General features: G+C 33.5%; 2 protein-coding genes across 2 annotated transcripts; both read left to right on the plus strand.

Moving 5' to 3' along the window:
* Nucleotides 1-2,518: 2,518 nt before the first annotated feature.
* Nucleotides 2,519-16,272, plus strand: LOC132744985 (uncharacterized). The gene is made up of 5 exons (XM_060733812.1): nt 2,519-2,640; nt 11,160-11,299; nt 15,099-15,236; nt 15,491-15,525; nt 15,697-16,272. The coding sequence occupies exons 1-5, from the start codon at nt 2,519-2,521 to the stop codon at nt 16,270-16,272; spliced, it is 1,011 nt and encodes a 336-aa protein (XP_060589795.1).
* Nucleotides 16,273-16,359: 87 nt separating this feature from the next.
* LOC132744984 (uncharacterized) lies at nt 16,360-17,540 on the plus strand (the record flags this gene model as incomplete). The annotated part of the gene is given in 2 exon segments (XM_060733811.1): nt 16,360-16,705; nt 17,047-17,540. Coding segments are annotated over 2 exon segments (629 nt in total), but the record flags the coding sequence as incomplete, so codon positions are not given.
* Between the last annotated feature and the right edge of the window lie 89 nt (nt 17,541-17,629).

A 17,629-nucleotide genomic window follows, 5' to 3' on the forward strand; every position in this document is an offset into this window, starting at 1 on the left:
TGTTTGCACAAGTCATCATGATACGTTGACATGTTAACATGTTGTCTGCACATGTCATAATGATAATTTGACAAGTTAACATGGCATTTGCACAAGTCATCATGATTCATTGACAAGTTAGAATGGAGTTTGCACAAGTCATAACGATACCTTGACAAGTAAACATGCTGTTTGCACATGTCATCATGAAATTCTGACAAGATAACATGTCGCTTTCACAAGTCACCATGATAATTGGACAAGTTAGCATGTTGTTTGCACATGTTATCACAATGATTTGACAAGTTTACATACTGTTTGCACATGTCATCATGAAATTTTGACAAATTAACATGGCATTTGCACAAGTCATCATTATACTTGGACAAGTTAACATGTCTTTTGCACAAGTCATCATGATATTTTGACAAGTTAACATGCTGTATGCACATGTCACAACGATAGTTCGACAAGTTAACATGCTGTTTACACATGTCATCATGGAATTTTGACATGTTAACATGGCATTTGCACAAGTTATCATAATACTTTGACAAGTTCACAGTACGTTTTGACATGCCAGCATGATACAAGATAACAAGTCATTTGCACAAGTCATCACGATTCTACGGAAGCTTGTATGTACCCCCGCTATGAAGACATGAAGTCGTCTCCCTCGACTTATAGAACACAACAAGTCGTCAAAATTACGACGACAAGTTTATATATACCATTTCATTTTGACAAAATATATGTCATCATGTCGAGATACGGCATCCCGACTTTCTTACATAAATAAATTTGTCGACTTGAAGTAACATGTATGTCGACATCCATGTTATTTCTAGTCGACAAATATATTAACGTATGACAAGTTAACATGCTGTTTGCACATGTCATCACGATAATTCGACAAGTTAACATGTCGTTTGCACAAGTCATCATTATAATTTGACAAGTTAACATGGCGTTTGCACAAGTTACCACGACACTTTGACAAGTTAACATGCTGTTTGCACATGTCATCACAATAATTCGACAAGTTAACATATCGTTTGCACAAGTCATCATTACATTTTGACAAGTTACCATGGCATTTGCACAAGTCATCATTATACTTTGACAAGTTAACATGTTATCTGCACATGTCATCATAATAATTTGACAAGTTAACATGCTGTTTGTACAAGTCAGCATGTTCCTTTGACAAGACATGATGTAAATTGCACATGTTAACATGCTCAAACGACAAAATAATATCATCGTTTCACAAGATAACAAAAACATTGATTACATAAGACAGTCACGGCGTTCCATAAACATGAGTCTATGGCGGTAAATAAGTCTCAAATGACTTCTCTTTGTAAGATTGGCGTACAAATGATTTAAGGACACATTTTAGTTTAGTTGGGGACTATGCAAAAGTATAGAGATAGAAATAATTATGCATGTATAAGGACAGAAGATGTTAAAGTGTAATGGTATTCCAAGGGTTGTGGTGTCATTGGGTAGGGCTGAGGTACACTATTCCAACTGAGGGTCTTCGGGTGGAGTTCGATTCAGGTTGCATGTGTTTCTACCCCTCTGATATTAATATATATTTCCAGCTTATCATTGGCTGGACTGCATTTTTGTAATAATTATGTCTGAAACCGATATTAAAAACTGGTGATACGTTGTCACGCCACGGATACCCCCGCATGCAACCAAAATTTCAAATGTTAAAATTATATTTAGTTCAAAATTCGGTGTATTCTTTTCTTAATAAGTTCAAAGCCCTTTAACTATTCAATGTTAACACAAACCATTTTTATACAAAGCTCAATGCCCTGAAACCATTCAGTGTTTATCCTTTGCAAATTGCATATGGCATATTTGTAGCCGATATAATGACTAGTTCATACATTTCCACAAAAGTATGAGTGCTGAAACTGAAAATTTCAAAATTTTTCCATCGTTCAAGAGATATAACATTGTCCAAAATCATCGAACCATGACCAAATTCTAAGTTGCCCTGCTTATTCCTTAGATGAATCTATATGTCAAAGTTTAGTAGAATGTGTAAAACCATTGGGAAGATAATGAACGGAAACCAAGTTATAGAGGGATAACTCTGTCAGTAATCATCAAACCATGACCAAATTGTAACATGACCAGCGTATTTTAATGATATAACTGTTGGGCAGATAATGAACAGAAACTGAAAATTTCTCTTTTCTTTGCAAATTTAAAGCGGCATAACTCTGTCAAAAATCATTTGACCATGATAAAGTTCGAAATTCACCTGCGCATTTTTTTTGACATATCCATATGTCAAATTTGAATTGAATGTCTAATACTGTTGGGGAGATAATGAACGGAAACTGAAGAAAATCATCAACGGGCATAACTCTGTCAAAAATCTTTGGACCATGACCAAATTCGACATGACCATGGAGCACCTGGCGGTTCAGAGACTCCGGTATTAAACCGAAAGAGGAAAAGGAGTGGTGAGCCTCCAGAATGGTTCAGAGCCTATGCTGAGCAGGCTAATAGACGAATGGACTCTCTGGAGGAAAGCAATAGGCAAATGATTGCCATTGCACGAGAACGGAACAACATTCTAAAGACCCTTGCTGAGGGTTTACAATTATGTAGACAAGAATGTATTGTACTTATAAGGTATGAATGGGAGAAATCATTTATATGTGTAATGACAAACAACATCTTGTGATATGTATAACAACTTAATTAAGTTCAGATTTTAAAACACTAACAACCTTTTTAATCTGCATTCACACATCAGTATAATTCTAGAGCCAAAATTAATGCCTCATTATCTTTTGTTTACGTACTAGGATACATGTGCATTTAGATAATATTCATATTGGTATCAAGCAAAAATCAAGGAATTACAACTATGGTTCCATTCCAGTAGGAATAATAATAAAGATCCGAAAAGGTTGTCCGAGAGTCTCTGGTTCGAGTCTAGTCAGGCTGCCATTTTTCTTTTCGACTATGTGAACATTTAAGATTTTAAGTTTTGTAACATACTCCATGTATTAAAATTTGTCCTAAAATTTATAGTGTGTACAGAGAAATTGAAATTAACTCGCAACTACATACAATCAAAGTCCAACTATGGTCATTCAATTAAATGCGGCACTGTCCTGTGGCAGGTACTAATTGACTAGAGTAGACTAACAGAATATGCTAAGAAATTAGCCTGTCACTAGCATAAGTATTAGCTTTTATAAATTTTATCATTGGATAATTCATACCATAACTTTAATTATTGAATAATTCATACCATAACTTTCATGTAAGTTGATACAGCAAAGCATTATTCCATAAGAATAACTGCTTTTTGCCCATATCAGAAAAAGTGTCTAATCTGCCTAATGATAAGCATCTTCTTAGGGATTCGGCCTACCCATTTAGAGTGAATATGTTGGTTCCTTTAAGAGACAATGGGCATTTAAACAGGGTTTAAAAACAGTTCAATAAAGTACACTCGTCCACTAGAGTGGATGTTGAAAGAGCCATTAAGTTGTGGTGAACACAGCAAGATGTGATCGTTACTGGAATTTCCTCCACCATTAACATATCGAGGTATATCAGCCTTCTGAATTTGCACTTGAGCAGTCTAATGGCCAGTTGCATTTTCACTTTATAGGTTTCAACAAATATCTTTTACATTGGTTAAATTTAACATGATTGTCCTTTTAATGTTAAATACATCACATCCCAATATCCAGAAAACATTATTTAATATAACTGTCAATACTTGTGTAAGTAACTTTATATTTTTCAAATGCAAAATAAGTACATATATTGACAATATTGAATGAGTGAATATTTAATACTAAATTTATTGAATGAGTTGAATACAATTATATTAGGCGAGCCTCCGGTGAACGTAATATTATATTCATCACATATATCAAAATAAGAACAGTAAACTGGCAAAAAGAGCCATTTTCCATTTATGCCTCTTTAGTGTAGCGGCTTTATCAGCACGCCCGTTTAACTCACAACGAGTGAAAAATGTCCATCGGTTAAAATGTTGTGAGCAACTTCCGTTCCTCGTTGTGAGCACCCATCTTTGACGTGTGACACGATAAACAATGTGAGTTTTTCATAATTTTTGAAGATTACAGACATTTATGTAAAAATATCGAAATGCAGTTAGCTAGCGATGTGTTTTCCGAGTATGCACATGTAAAGATATTGCCTGTTGGTGGACAATTTGATGGAAAAACCGTGCGACGCAGTCACTCGGGGTAGCTGGAAAGCTGGAGACAACTTCTCTCCGGACCAAATTTAACATTGAAAACGTCGATTCTGGTGAAGTTTTGTGCATTCTAACATAAAACTGATGCCCACAAGTCTTCAGCGTAAATTATTATCTGAAAGTCTTCATAAAAACGAAGATATACCCCTTTTTGCTTTAATCCTCGTTGTGAGCACCATTACCTCGTTGTGAGCAAGACAAGCGCAGTGCTTGTCTGGTTTTAATATGTAATTCAAATGGCAAGAATACAATTTTCAATCTACCAAAAGCAATCAAAACGTTTTTGTACAATAGTTTTTCTCTGCAATAGTTCTTCTTTTTCTTTTTTGAAAATTATTCTTCATATTCACAAGTCATCAGATTAACTTAAGAACTAATCAGTGGAGGTAAATCAGCTATTTTATTTCGTATACTCTAGTGTGGTATGAGTGAACATCACGGGGAGTTTATTAATATTTCAACAATTTCACAATCTGTGTGATACACACAAACATGTGTTTATCCTGAGCTGAAGACTGACCAAGTTATGTAAAACAAGAACTATCATGGTAAGTTGACAATGCCCCTGAAGTAGTGCTTTGTCCTTTGATTTATAGACCAGATAGATTATTTGTTTTTGGACAATTAGATCTTCAATGTGAAGGTCATTCAAGGTCAAGGTGAAATAAATATAGGTCAGTTGGAAGGTCTTGTCCAAATGGGCATTGTGTCCAAATATGAACTCATTCCACTTACTTATAAAGAAGTTATGACCAATGTGAACTAATTCCACTTACTTATAAAGAAGTTATGACCAATGATAAAGTTTTTGGATGTGCTAGAAGGTCATTCAGGGTACAAGGTAAAAAAATACAGATCAGTTTGAAGGTCTTGCCTAAAGGGGTGTTGTTTTAAAATATGAGTAAAATCCGTATGCTAATAAGGAAGTTATGACCAATTTTTAAGTTTTTGGACAATTTGACCTTCAAGGTGAAGGTCATTCAGGGGTCAAGGTCAAAGAATATAGGATAGCTGAAAGGCCTTGTCCAAAGATGTGTTGTGCCTAAACATTATGCCAGGACATTATGGCCAATCTCAAATGTTTTTGGACAATTTGACCTTCAAGGTAAAGGCCATTCAGGGGCCAAGGTAAAAAAATACAGGTCCGTAGGAAGTTCTTCCGCTAAAATGTTAAGTTTTCGGACAGATTGACGGACTGACAGACGGACAGTTCAAAACTAATGTGCCTCCCTTTGGGGGTATGCACAACGTCTTGCAAAGAAATGCTGCTGTGCAAAAACGTTTTAATTGCTGTGGTTGATTGAAAATTATATTTTCACCATCTGAATTACATATTAAAACCATACACGCACTGCGCTTGTCTTGCTCACAACGAGGTTATGGTGCTCACAACGAGGATTAAAGCAAAAAGGGGTATATCTTCGTTTCTATGAAGACTTTCAGATAATAATTTACGCTGAAGACTTGTGATCATCTGTTTTAGGTTAGAATGCAAAAAACGTCACCAAAATCGACGTTTTCAATGTTAAATTAGGTCCAAAGAGACGTTGTCTCCAGTTTTCCTGCTACCCCGAGTCACTGCGTCGCACGGTATTTCCATCAAATTGTCCACCAACAGGCAATATCTTTACATGTGCATACTCGGAAAACACATCGCTAGCTAACTGCATTCCGATATTTTTATATAAATGTCTGTAATCTTAAAAAAATATGAAAAACTCACCTTGTTTATCGTGTCACACGTCAAAGATGGGTGCTCACAACGAGGAACGGAAGTTGCTCACAACAGTTTAACCGATGGACATTTTTCACTCGTGAGTTAAACGGGCGTGATCAGTATGCATATATACATAACGCAAATGAAATCAAGTCCCAATGGTTATTACACTAGTGTAATATCGTTTTTTTATTTAATGGCTTTATTACACCCCTGTGTCATGGTTTTTCTGATACAGTTTATGCTTACAAACTTATTTGGTTAATTGCTGTAATCTCTCGACATTAAAACAAATGCACTCACTTTGGAATAATTCAACAGTGAAACTACATAGTTGGAAATTTCACGATAAAATTATCAAAATTTAGTTTCAGCTTATCCAGACGACCAGTGTGAAAAGGGCATTAATATATTTATAGATATTTCATGTATAGTATTACCTTTACTCATACCAAATCTGTCTCCCACACTTCTGTAACTTTCTTGCATACCTAGTAACCACAGGGTGGCTAACATCTTTGTTTCCAGGTTAATTGAACGCTCTCTAGGAATTTCGGGGGCAACTTCTGTGCATAACATCTGAAGAACAAATTTCAAATTCAATATGTCTTATGCATGGCTTTTTTACAAAGTTTGTGGTTAAAAGCAAGGCCGGTAAAATCAATTGTCCGTATTGTCCAGGTTGTCCGACAGCCTGTACGGACAAGTGAAAATTTTCAAGAATTTATATGTACAAATTAAAAAATGCTTCACATAAAAACGGACAAGTTAGTCAAAATCAGATTTTGACGGCCCTGAAAAGGATGCATATTTGGATTAACAAAACAAAGTAAACAGTAACACCAAATTGAAGTATATCACTTACTAAACGTGGGGGCGTCCATAGCCGAGTGGTTAAGGTTGTTAATTTCAAACTATTTGCCCCTCATCGCCGTGGGTTCGAATCCAAACAGGGACTTTGGATTCTTTCATGTGAGGAAGCTATCCAGCTAGCTTACGGAACGTCGGGTGGTTCAACTCAGGTACCCGTTCGTGCCTGAAATAATGCACGGAAGGGCATATGAGGTCTTCCTCCATCAGTAAAGCTGGAATGTCGCAGTATGACCTATACTATGTCGGTGCGACATAAAACCCAATCAAACAAACAAACAAACTTAGTAAAAGAAAAATTGGTTCAAATATTTTCGACAATGATTCTATCAGCTACACAGGAAGACAATTTACTTTAATGTACTTTTATACCATTTTTACTTTGGAAAGTATCAAGGGTATTTGGTTACAAAATACCAAATAATTCCCAACCTAACAGAAGTATTTCAAAAATACTACGACAATCGTCCATTTACTTTTGTTTAATGTCAGTTGCTTGTATTGTAAATGTGTAACAAATTTGCTTTCGATCGTTACCTCAAACGTTGATCTCTACATTCTAACCTTCAACACGTACTGGATCACCATTGCTGCTGGACACAACCAATGAAACAACATTTGCAAGTTTTAAAATATCTTAAATAAGAGACAAAATAATACCAAGGAAACACGATTTTCTCCATTCTCTGTTATCCATAGTAATATATACAAATGCATTAAGAATACAAATTAGACATCAATTGACAGTTTCCAAACTAGCAGACGACATGCTTTTCTTATCAGTACTTTTGCGAGCTGTATATCTCTCTGTATAGATCATATGTTAAATGGCGTGACATGTGGTAGTTTAAATACTTTTGATGTCTAAAGAGATGTTTAATTACATACTGAGATAAAACTAAGATCACCAGCTTTTAATTGGTGTAATAAACAAGAAAATGGCACAATAAATTAACTTGCGGCTTAAATATGGCAAAATTTGTATTTTTTTGGCACTAGAAATGTTGATTTTACTCAAAGATAAGGGAAACAGCTGGTGATTTTACACTCATTTTACCTTGGCTATTTAAACAGTTTATATAGAAACTGTCATTAGGTATATTGTACGTAACAATGACACCAACATGGCCCATAATTTCAAAACATAACCATGATACCATAGAACCTAGTCTCAATATTTGGACTGCAAGACTGACCGAGTTTACAAACTGATATTCGACAGATGTTGGTCTTAGATGAAGTACGACCATCGTCTTTATAATAAAAAGCCCGAAAGCGCAAAATTTGTTGGGCTACATAGAACCTTAGGCTACAAATTGCCGATTGATTTTATTCACAATTGCAATTTTTGACCACCATAAGTGAATATATTCTGAATTGAATTTGTACATATTAGAAGAAACGTTCTGGACACAGGTACTTGAAACAAACTGTTTTTGAAGTTCTTTATGGGCTATATACTATAATAAGTCTTATTCTGGATATCCTTTTCCTTTGTTGGAAACAAATTTTTACATGAATGGAACTCAAAGATCCACCAGAAAAAAAGTTGATTTCTTAAAACTAAAATCTACCAAAGATAATAAAATTATAGTAATTATCTCAACGCCACTTTAAACAAATTACATATGTCCATTATAAGTTTGGGAAATCTAAAAGTACGACGAGACTTCCCGGACAGTTAAAAGTCTTGAACCGTCGTTGTAATTCGGGTGAAAAGATGTAATTTTAACAGCAAATAAACCACAATTACATGAAATTTGAATATATATACTAAGAGAAACATTCATGACATCAATTGCCAATGTTTGATTAAAATTAAATTGCGTAAATAAGTCATCTTCCGCCAATTCCTCTAACAAAATCGCCGATATTATTCTCCTGTCCACCATCTTTAAACGTTAGCGCCAAAACGGTTCGTTCGATTAACCGTTTCGTAACAGTAACGGTGATTGGCTAACGTAAAATGGGTACTGAACGTACTGTATTTTCCTATGATATATTCATATTTAAATTTGAGTTGAATTTGTGCAACCGTTACTATGATAATGAATGGAAACTGATGATGACGGAATGACGGAAAGACAAAATGGCGAAATGACGGATGGACTGAAGGACATAATTACGGAACAGGGTAACACTGTATGCCCCGGTCATTTTATTGCGGGGGCATCAAGAATAATTGTGTATACTCGTATAATTTTATGTGACGGTTTTATAAAACATTGTAACAGTACTGAATTTTGGCCTTTTTTGTTCGAGGGGGGGGGGGGGGGGGAAGAGAATTTTGCATAGACTACTGAATGTTGACTTGAGTCCTGAATTCATAACTTGACTCCTAACCAGTGAGTTTCATTTCCCATAGCCCGAAAGGATTTAGAATTTTTAAAATACCAGAGGATATTTACACCTATCGGATTGTAAATTTTAAATAAAAAGTGAGCGCAGAAATTATATGGAGTTCTATTAGGTGAGTTTTCACACGCAAATGTTAATAGGATGTGGGCAGATACATGGGGTCTGTACTTAGACTGAGATGGACCGAATTACGAGACAGGGTGGACTGTATTTAAGAACAGGGTGTTTGGAATCATAAAAAAGATACTGATAAACATTATAGAGCTACATTGTTATTAAAAAAAATGATGAAAGCATATTGATTTAACCCTAATAAAATATACATTTATCATTTAAACAAATCGGTAAACAATCGCAGCCTAAAGGTGTTAAATTTTTATGTTAGAACGATATTTTATTCATTTTTATTTTGCATGCGCTCTTAAGCGTTTGAAAAGAGCATTTATGTTTAGTGTATATCGTTTTTGCGTCGGCCGGAATGTTTACAGTACTATACATTTTTGAAATCATAAATTTCCCAATATAACCATCGTACAACCATTGTCCTTATATATACACTTATAACATTAGTTATCTATAGGTTCCCCACATTTCTGAAAAAGGCAAACCTACATGTATGTCCATGTATCAAAATTTAGTAATTGGAGCTACTGCCAGAGCTCAGACATAGATAATTGTTCACAAAACGTAAGTGATAGTGTAGCCAAACAATGTTAACAACAATGGTTACATGATTGCTTTATTTTTTTCGAAATTCTTTGACCAGGTAATATTTGAGTTCTAAAAGGGCTATTATTCAGTCAAATCCATGGTAGAAAAATGGGTCTTTTGCATTATTATATCTCAATCAAAAATTGCTTCAAGCGAAAAATTCAGTAGTTCGTTTTGCAGATTTGTTTTGCATGCAAAACATATTTGAACCAGGAATTTATTTTTTTCAAATTGAAATGATTTTAGTTAAAGTCATGTTATAATAAAAGAAGCTCATATGTAAAGGTTTTGAATATTGAACGATAACACAATTATGATAATGATAAAGGACGTGTATGAGTTTTGAATTAATATGCATCAGTTGTGGTGCACCTAGAACAGAATTAATAGAAAACAATTGAAACTATAAACAAATCCATACATTAATTAATTTTCCTGCTATGTAAACATTAATTTAATGTTTTTAATTCTTAATGCTTTTACTGATTTACACTAAGTTTCAAAGGATTATTTCTTATCGTTCGTAAATATTACAACTTCGACGAATTGTTATGGGTCGAATAGCCGGATCGTTTTGTTTACCCGTTACTGAATTAGGCAAAAGAAACGCTGAATTTCAAAACATATTCTTTCATAAATCTAATGCATAGCAATGTATACAAAAACACGCTTCCTATCGTCGCAATATGAAACCCAAGAAAAACAGTATTCGAGCATCTGAATATGACCATTCTATCGTTGTCCCTTTCTCTGTCATCAGAAAAGAAAACCCCAGAAAAAATGAGTCAATCAACAAGCCTGCAATAGTTTTATTCTGACAGACAGTGCGGTAACGCATGTAACTGGAGTGCACGTAATATAAACCTGTTAATGCATTGTGCATATACATGTATGTTTACATACATACATATACTATTAAAAGGTCTCCAAACTATGATACAATATAGGAATACTGCGCAATACTACACTGACGATTTCATGCCCATACCCATCGCGATCACCGCTGTAACGTATTCAGGTATTGGTTATATCAATATGTCAGTTAAACGCTGTAGGCATGAGTTAAAATAGATACCCGCCTTATCCGTATAAAAAACTTTATAATTTTGTTTTGTTATGTATTATACGTTTTTTTATCGTATACTAATCATGATTTATTTTGATTTATTTTGAAAATAATAAAATCACAAAAGGACTTTTAAGTTTGAAAGTACAGTACAGTAAAATGAACAGCTCTATTTCATTTCAAAGGAGTGGCTTTCATAAGGTTAGCGATAAGGTAAAGCAGAACAAAACGTCAAGTAAGAAAGAGCATTCCGTACAAGTTAAGAGAATAATAGGCCAGGGTGCCGATAATGCTACCGATGTGTCAACACAGAAAGAGGAACTAGGTGTGTATTTTACACTTTAAATGACTCGATATATTTATATAAAAGTTTCACATACTCGTAGATAACTAACTATTAGATATGTCGATTATTTTCCTCTTTTTAAAGTGACATTATGCTCATGCCTTTATTTTGAAGCTGAACTGCAATGACTATTTATTTTAATAGAATGACTGTTATAATGGTGACTGACGAACAATTGATACTTAGAAATGTTTAGTATACGATATATATCTGCCAAAAATATATAAAAGACTGACCTACTCTTTTTTTATAATATGAACGTTACAGGTAAACCTCCGGTGGATATTTACAGATTTATTTTTGGGCTAAATGATTTTTTTATCGTTTATGGGAAATATATTATAAAATTGAAAGGAATTAATACATTATGGCAAAATATAGACTTATTTTAATTTTCGCCTGTTCACTGACATACGCTTCGATGGGCATAATGTCACTTTAAAATGAAACATGCTTTTGGGCTAAGTCAATCCTTATTATACCTCAAAAACACTTTGCAGTATTGGAAATAAAGTCTATCATTAACTAAACAAACACCTTTATCAAAAAGCGTTATTTCTTTTTCGTTAAGTTTCGTGCGAAAATCCGCCACTTTAATTTATATGAAAGCCATTTAAAAGTACCATTCTAATAAAATAAATATGTCGTATAATTTATGAAAGTATAAAGAATCATTTTTTTCTAAGTCTTTTACACACAACTGACAGCATACGTTTTGGTAAAATTATTCATTTTACAATTTCCTTTCCTTTATATATTTTCTTTCCCGCCCAAATATTAAGAAGCTTGATGTTTCATTTTTATCCCGTTATTTATTTTGACCGGACTGTGCTACAGTGATGACCAGAAACTTTCACGTGTTTTTAGCGTGATGTTTTAGATGTTTTTACAGACTTTCGAAAGTCTATTTTGTTGATTTATAATTATTCTATCCATAAATGTTATATTTCAAATTTGTAGAGATGACCATAAGTTGTGAAAGGTAAAAGAAAGAGACACATATCATAGTAAATTACCTTCGTCAAATATTAGTTACAAATAGTATCTTTTAAAAAGATACTCGGCCGAAGTTTAACTGTTAAACATACAAACGAATGTTATTTTCAAGTTTTCAATACAAAAAGAAATTTTAGCAATGCTTGCATAACATGGCATGATAATTATTTCTTGTAGCTATTAAGGGAAACCCAATTTGTAAACATTGAAATGAAATTATAGCATATTGATATTGATGATTTTTAAAGAAGAACAACTTCTATTTAAAGTGTCCTTTTACTTGTTTTCCGTTTGACTTTATAAACTATCCTCATTCTTATACATATATTTTAGAACTATCCTTTACAATTCATTTTAGAATGACCAATGAGTTTCACCGATTTCAGTTTGTAATTTTAAAATGACCAATGAAAATTCTTCTTATATTCAGTCCTTCCCTGTTTATTTTAAAGAAGTCAAACCGATAACAGACTGACTTTGTCCGAAAAAGTATAAAATTATAAAATCATTTTAATACAAGCGCCTATGAATTCAAACAAAATTTTGTTTTGTTTGTTTAAAATATCCCTGTGTACTGTCACCTAAGCAATAGCAAAAAGTATAAGTACGAAAAGTATGCTGTAGAAGCTTTCTGATGCTTTGTATTTTGATACGAATTGATATTTCACGAAACCGAAGGTCGAGCGGAAAATAATTACCCACGCTGCGATTAATAATTATCTTTCACGTTTTACGCCAAACAGAGATTTAATATACTTTACTTCTATAAGTTATTTCCGAAATAGATATGTACGAGTAGCTGTGAATAAATAAGATTGACAAATGACAGGTGAATACGTCATGTTTGCAAAAGAGGCCGCGCCTTCAATAGTTTTGGTTTCTGTATCACATGATAAGTAATAAACAGCTAAGATGGGAACCAACGTGAAAAATATCCGGCTCTTCCATATATGGATCAGTATTTGTCACTAACATAATACAGAGTTTTCTATTCGTTGAAGCGTACTCGCGCTTTAAGAGTTTATTGTTTTTTAGTGTTTATAATGTAATACGAGCACCTGTTGATACAAACTAATAAAAATAGTCTTGTTTGTCGAAAATATCTTCCAGTCAAACATTTAAAAACGTGTATTTACTTGTAATGACAACCTGGGGGTAGTTCATAGGTTCTTTTGAACTATTTGTTCTTCTCAGTGTCTTATTTGATTTCCTAAAATAAATTTAAAAATAACTATGGTTAAAATAGAGTAAATAAGTAGTAAACCAAAGCCAAAATTGTTTACATTTTGCTACGTTAAATGTTAAGGTATGTAAAATCAAATTTTATACCATTTGCATATAAAAATACCTTGAATTATTATTGAATAAGTTTACATTATGGTCTAAATGATTATTTATTGTTGTGAAAGTAAGTAGAATACTTAACGTCATGTCTTGCCCATTTTTCATTGTTGAAAAAATAAGTAAATGCATTGAAAAAGTTTCTCAAGTTTGTATTAAGCTGACATATTCCTTCATTAAGATAGAATGGCACTCTAATTTCCGTAAAGGAAGTCATATTGGCTCAAGAAATCAAACAGCAGTTTCCAAATATATACTCAATGCTTTGTTGAAAAACCTTTCTGATACTTTGAATTTTGTTACAAGCAGCGTTGGAAATTGATTGTCTTTCGGGATATCAATTTGTCCACGCTGTGAGTAGCAAAGTAAATGACATCAGAACGCTTCTATTTATAATTATCCTTTTATTTTATACCTTTAATCTTTGAGACAGAAATGGTTTCAATATTTTAAATTTCTGTTTACTGAAATATAGCTGTCAAGAATAAAATCCACTAATGACGGAAGAATGAAAAAGAGGCCAAAACTTCACCAATACCTGATATTTTATCTAATTTAATTTTTAATTGTTTAACAATCCGCTGATGAATTGTTTGTTAATATTTGTACGCTATTTTAAGGCGATTTTTGCCACATATTGGCGGTCAGTCCAACTAGTCGGCTTTCCAATAAGCACCAATTTCTCAGCAAGTGTCAGACTACCCACATGATTTCTGAATCAGCAGTGAGAAGCAAATGGCCATTAGACTCAATATTCGAATTACTGAATGTTTTGGTATATACTGGCATTGCCTTTAAACATCAAACATTCGATATACTGGAAGACTATATAGGGAATGGATTCCTTATTTCTGGTATCTTGAGATACTTAACATTATATGTATATATGTAACAAACGGTTATGATTCCAGCCATAAGCTGCCAGAAAGTGACAGCAAACGAAGACGTAAGTACCAAGGAAAATGAAAACACTGTGAACTGTTTAGAACAATATGACCCGCCAGCAAAAAGGGTTAAGAGAGAAAAAATAAATGAACAACCTGAAGTAGAGATTCATCCTCTTCCATTTTTAACTTTTCTGTCTGTACAATATGCCATCAGATTAATGCGTGGTCTGTGTTTCGTAGTATGTTCTACTGTAGAATACATTCTAAGCAAAGTGAGCTGCTATTTTGAAAATACCGGGTGTAAACCAAATTTACGCAAGTATATTTTATGATAAATATGCCAACGATTTGGTATAATATCACCCGCATCCATGTGTTCAACAGAATTTGAAGCTAAACTATCTGGTACATGTATATTAAATGTATTGATTGTAAAAATATTGTTTTAAAATAGTCTTTGAAGTTAAGTGCTTGTTTCACATTTTATTTTAAAACGATGTTGTCGGATTTTACGTACGTGGGTTATAAAATTATTAATATATTATAAATTTAAGGCTCACACTGGAAAGAAGTTTACCTTAATGGGAAGCGTACCGAAGAAAAATTCAAAGACATCGACGGTGCCATTGAAATTTACCAAGATCCTCCTGAACCCAATAAAAGGCGGACAGATTACGAAAATGAGGAAGAAAGTAAAGATATTATGAGAACGGAGATTGAATCATGATAATTATGACAGAGTATATATTAACCTTAAAAGCACCTGAACGCTAATATTTACAAATAAGAATTATTGTAGAACTTCAACAGTTTGTAAGTCAACACTGCCATACAAAGTTATATATATTTAGATATTTAGTCTGCAACAACTTTAGAAATGATTAAATAAATGACTTAGCTATGTTCAAATTGCTATAATAGTTTGCCAACACTTTATTTTTTTCAGAATACTTGAAGAAGAAAGTAGAATTTTCAACATCAGTAAGTATAATTCCATTAGTGAATTGCAGTTAAAGAATGTCAAAGACATAAATATGTTATAAAAGTTAACTTTGTCATCTTTGCACATAACAACACTTTGTTTTCTTCTATAGCATTAATTGTTTGAATCATTCTGCATATAAAAGCATTCATGTATTTACAAATCTACAGGATATTCGCATAAAGGAGATAAAAGTTCAGACGAGTGAGTTTCCAAGGTATGAGTATGCATTAGGCAATCTGTTGGATGTTGTGATGCGGTATAAAGTTGTTCTTCAGTCAAACTGCATCGGACACGATGGCAGATATATTATGTTATATATATGTACCACCCCTGAAAATGACAAAATGATCGACGAATTTCTTCAAGAAATATCTAAGAAAGGAGAGATTAGAGATGGTGGCTCCCTTGAACAATTTGTTCAATCTAAAGATCAATCGACTGTCTCTTGCTTCATAACACATGTAAGCTATCAACGCATTTTGACAGCAATAAGACACAGGACAACCATTACAATCATCCTAGGCAAAACTGACTTGGAAGAAAAAGCTAAAAGATACCAAAACACATATGCCATTCAAAAAAACAACGCATGGAAACAGATAGATTTAGACTTAGAAGAATGGCTTTTCCAAAGTCTCAAGCCAGTTTGTGGTGCATTGGGAGGGGATATTGAAAGTAACCGTTCCGACAAAAAAGCAACTGATAGGGATGAGTATGAAGAAAAGCCAATAACAGGCAAGTAATAGATATATGTGTTAAATAAGTAGCCAACACACACGTTCTTTAGTAGTTTTTTCGGAATACTGATTTATCGTCTAAATATCTAAATATATAAACACCTTTATCATATGATGTATTGTCTAGTTTATGACTAAGGTGAATGAAATAACATTTATCAACAATAACTTGCCAATATATATTTTTCAACGTATTAAGTTAAACAGATACAATTTTGTATATCTACTCTAAATCGTTGTAATTACCCTTTCAGATGACGAGCAGACCAGCGAGACAAATGTCATTATCTTTCTTAAAAAAAATATGCTTTCAACTCTTAAGACGGAAACTAAAGATTGTCTTTTTGAAGAGATTATAGGACTCTTTAATATGAGTGACGTTAGTATTGACGATATTCAGAACATTCCAAAATACAGAAGTGACCTTGACTTAAAAGAGGTAATATTGTTTACTTTTCAAACCTAACATTTTTAGTATAGAACTATAACACGGATTATTAAAGTAAACAAAACAAGGCAGCAGTAGCGCACGTAATGTCTCTTGATATTTTACACACTTCACAATCCATCTGGTAAATCATTAAATAGGTCAAAATACAAAAAAGTTATTTATCTCACATAACATGTAAAGTACTAACAAGAATATTTTTACTTTCTTAATATCTTGAAATATTTTGGCTCAACTGGAGCCATGCAACTTTGCTAGCAATACATGTGTACATGTTCATTGATACAGAAATATAGTAATTAACACATATTTGTATTTTCTCAATTGTGTAGATTTGTAGACACCTGTCCTCAACATTTAAAGATATTTGTGGTGTTGGATGTCGAATGCAAAAACTACAAATTGTTGTGAAAGATGTTCAGACCTTTACTACGGAAGAAAAGCAAAATAGGCTCCGACAAGTTTTACGTGACTTCAAAATCTCTGCGTACGAACTCGTTCCAATGTCAATTAAAAAATATTTAACACCTGGTGATAGCGTCGCTGTTGGTTACGTCCGCAGTGGAAGTTTTGGTTGCTTTGCCAAAGAAAACAATACTCAAAACCACGAGACAGTGATGTATGGACTATTCTCAAAACATTTAGTGCCATCAAGTGAACAAATAAACGTGTTGCATGTAATGGAAGGTGGTGAACCCAAAAGCGTTGGCAATGTTATAGGCAGCACTGTGGAAGGTGGCAAACTTGATATAGCAGCAGCGGCTCTTTCTATAAGAAAAGATGAATGTGACGCAAGGTTTAAAACAGCCAGGGGTAAACAAATTTCTGGAGAAAAACGTATCATTGAATCTGAAAACTTAGTGGGGCGGAAAGTACATATTTGGGGAGCTAAATCAAAACCTGGTAAAGGAATAA

This window comes from Ruditapes philippinarum, unplaced genomic scaffold (genome assembly GCF_026571515.1).
Source record: "Ruditapes philippinarum isolate M1 unplaced genomic scaffold, ASM2657151v2 ctg9646_1_1_1_1, whole genome shotgun sequence".
NCBI lineage: Eukaryota > Metazoa > Mollusca > Bivalvia > Venerida > Veneridae > Ruditapes > Ruditapes philippinarum.

Coding starts and splice junctions, on each gene's coding strand:
- LOC132744985 (XM_060733812.1), top strand. CDS start 2,519: ATGGACTCTCTGGAGGAAAGCAATAGGCAAATGATTGCCATTGCACGA. Junction 2,641..11,159: donor GAATGTATTGTACTTATAAG/GTATGAATGGGA, acceptor TTCATTTCAAAG/GAGTGGCTTTCATAAGGTTA. Junction 11,300..15,098: donor AACACAGAAAGAGGAACTAG/GTGTGTATTTTA, acceptor TATAAATTTAAG/GCTCACACTGGAAAGAAGTT.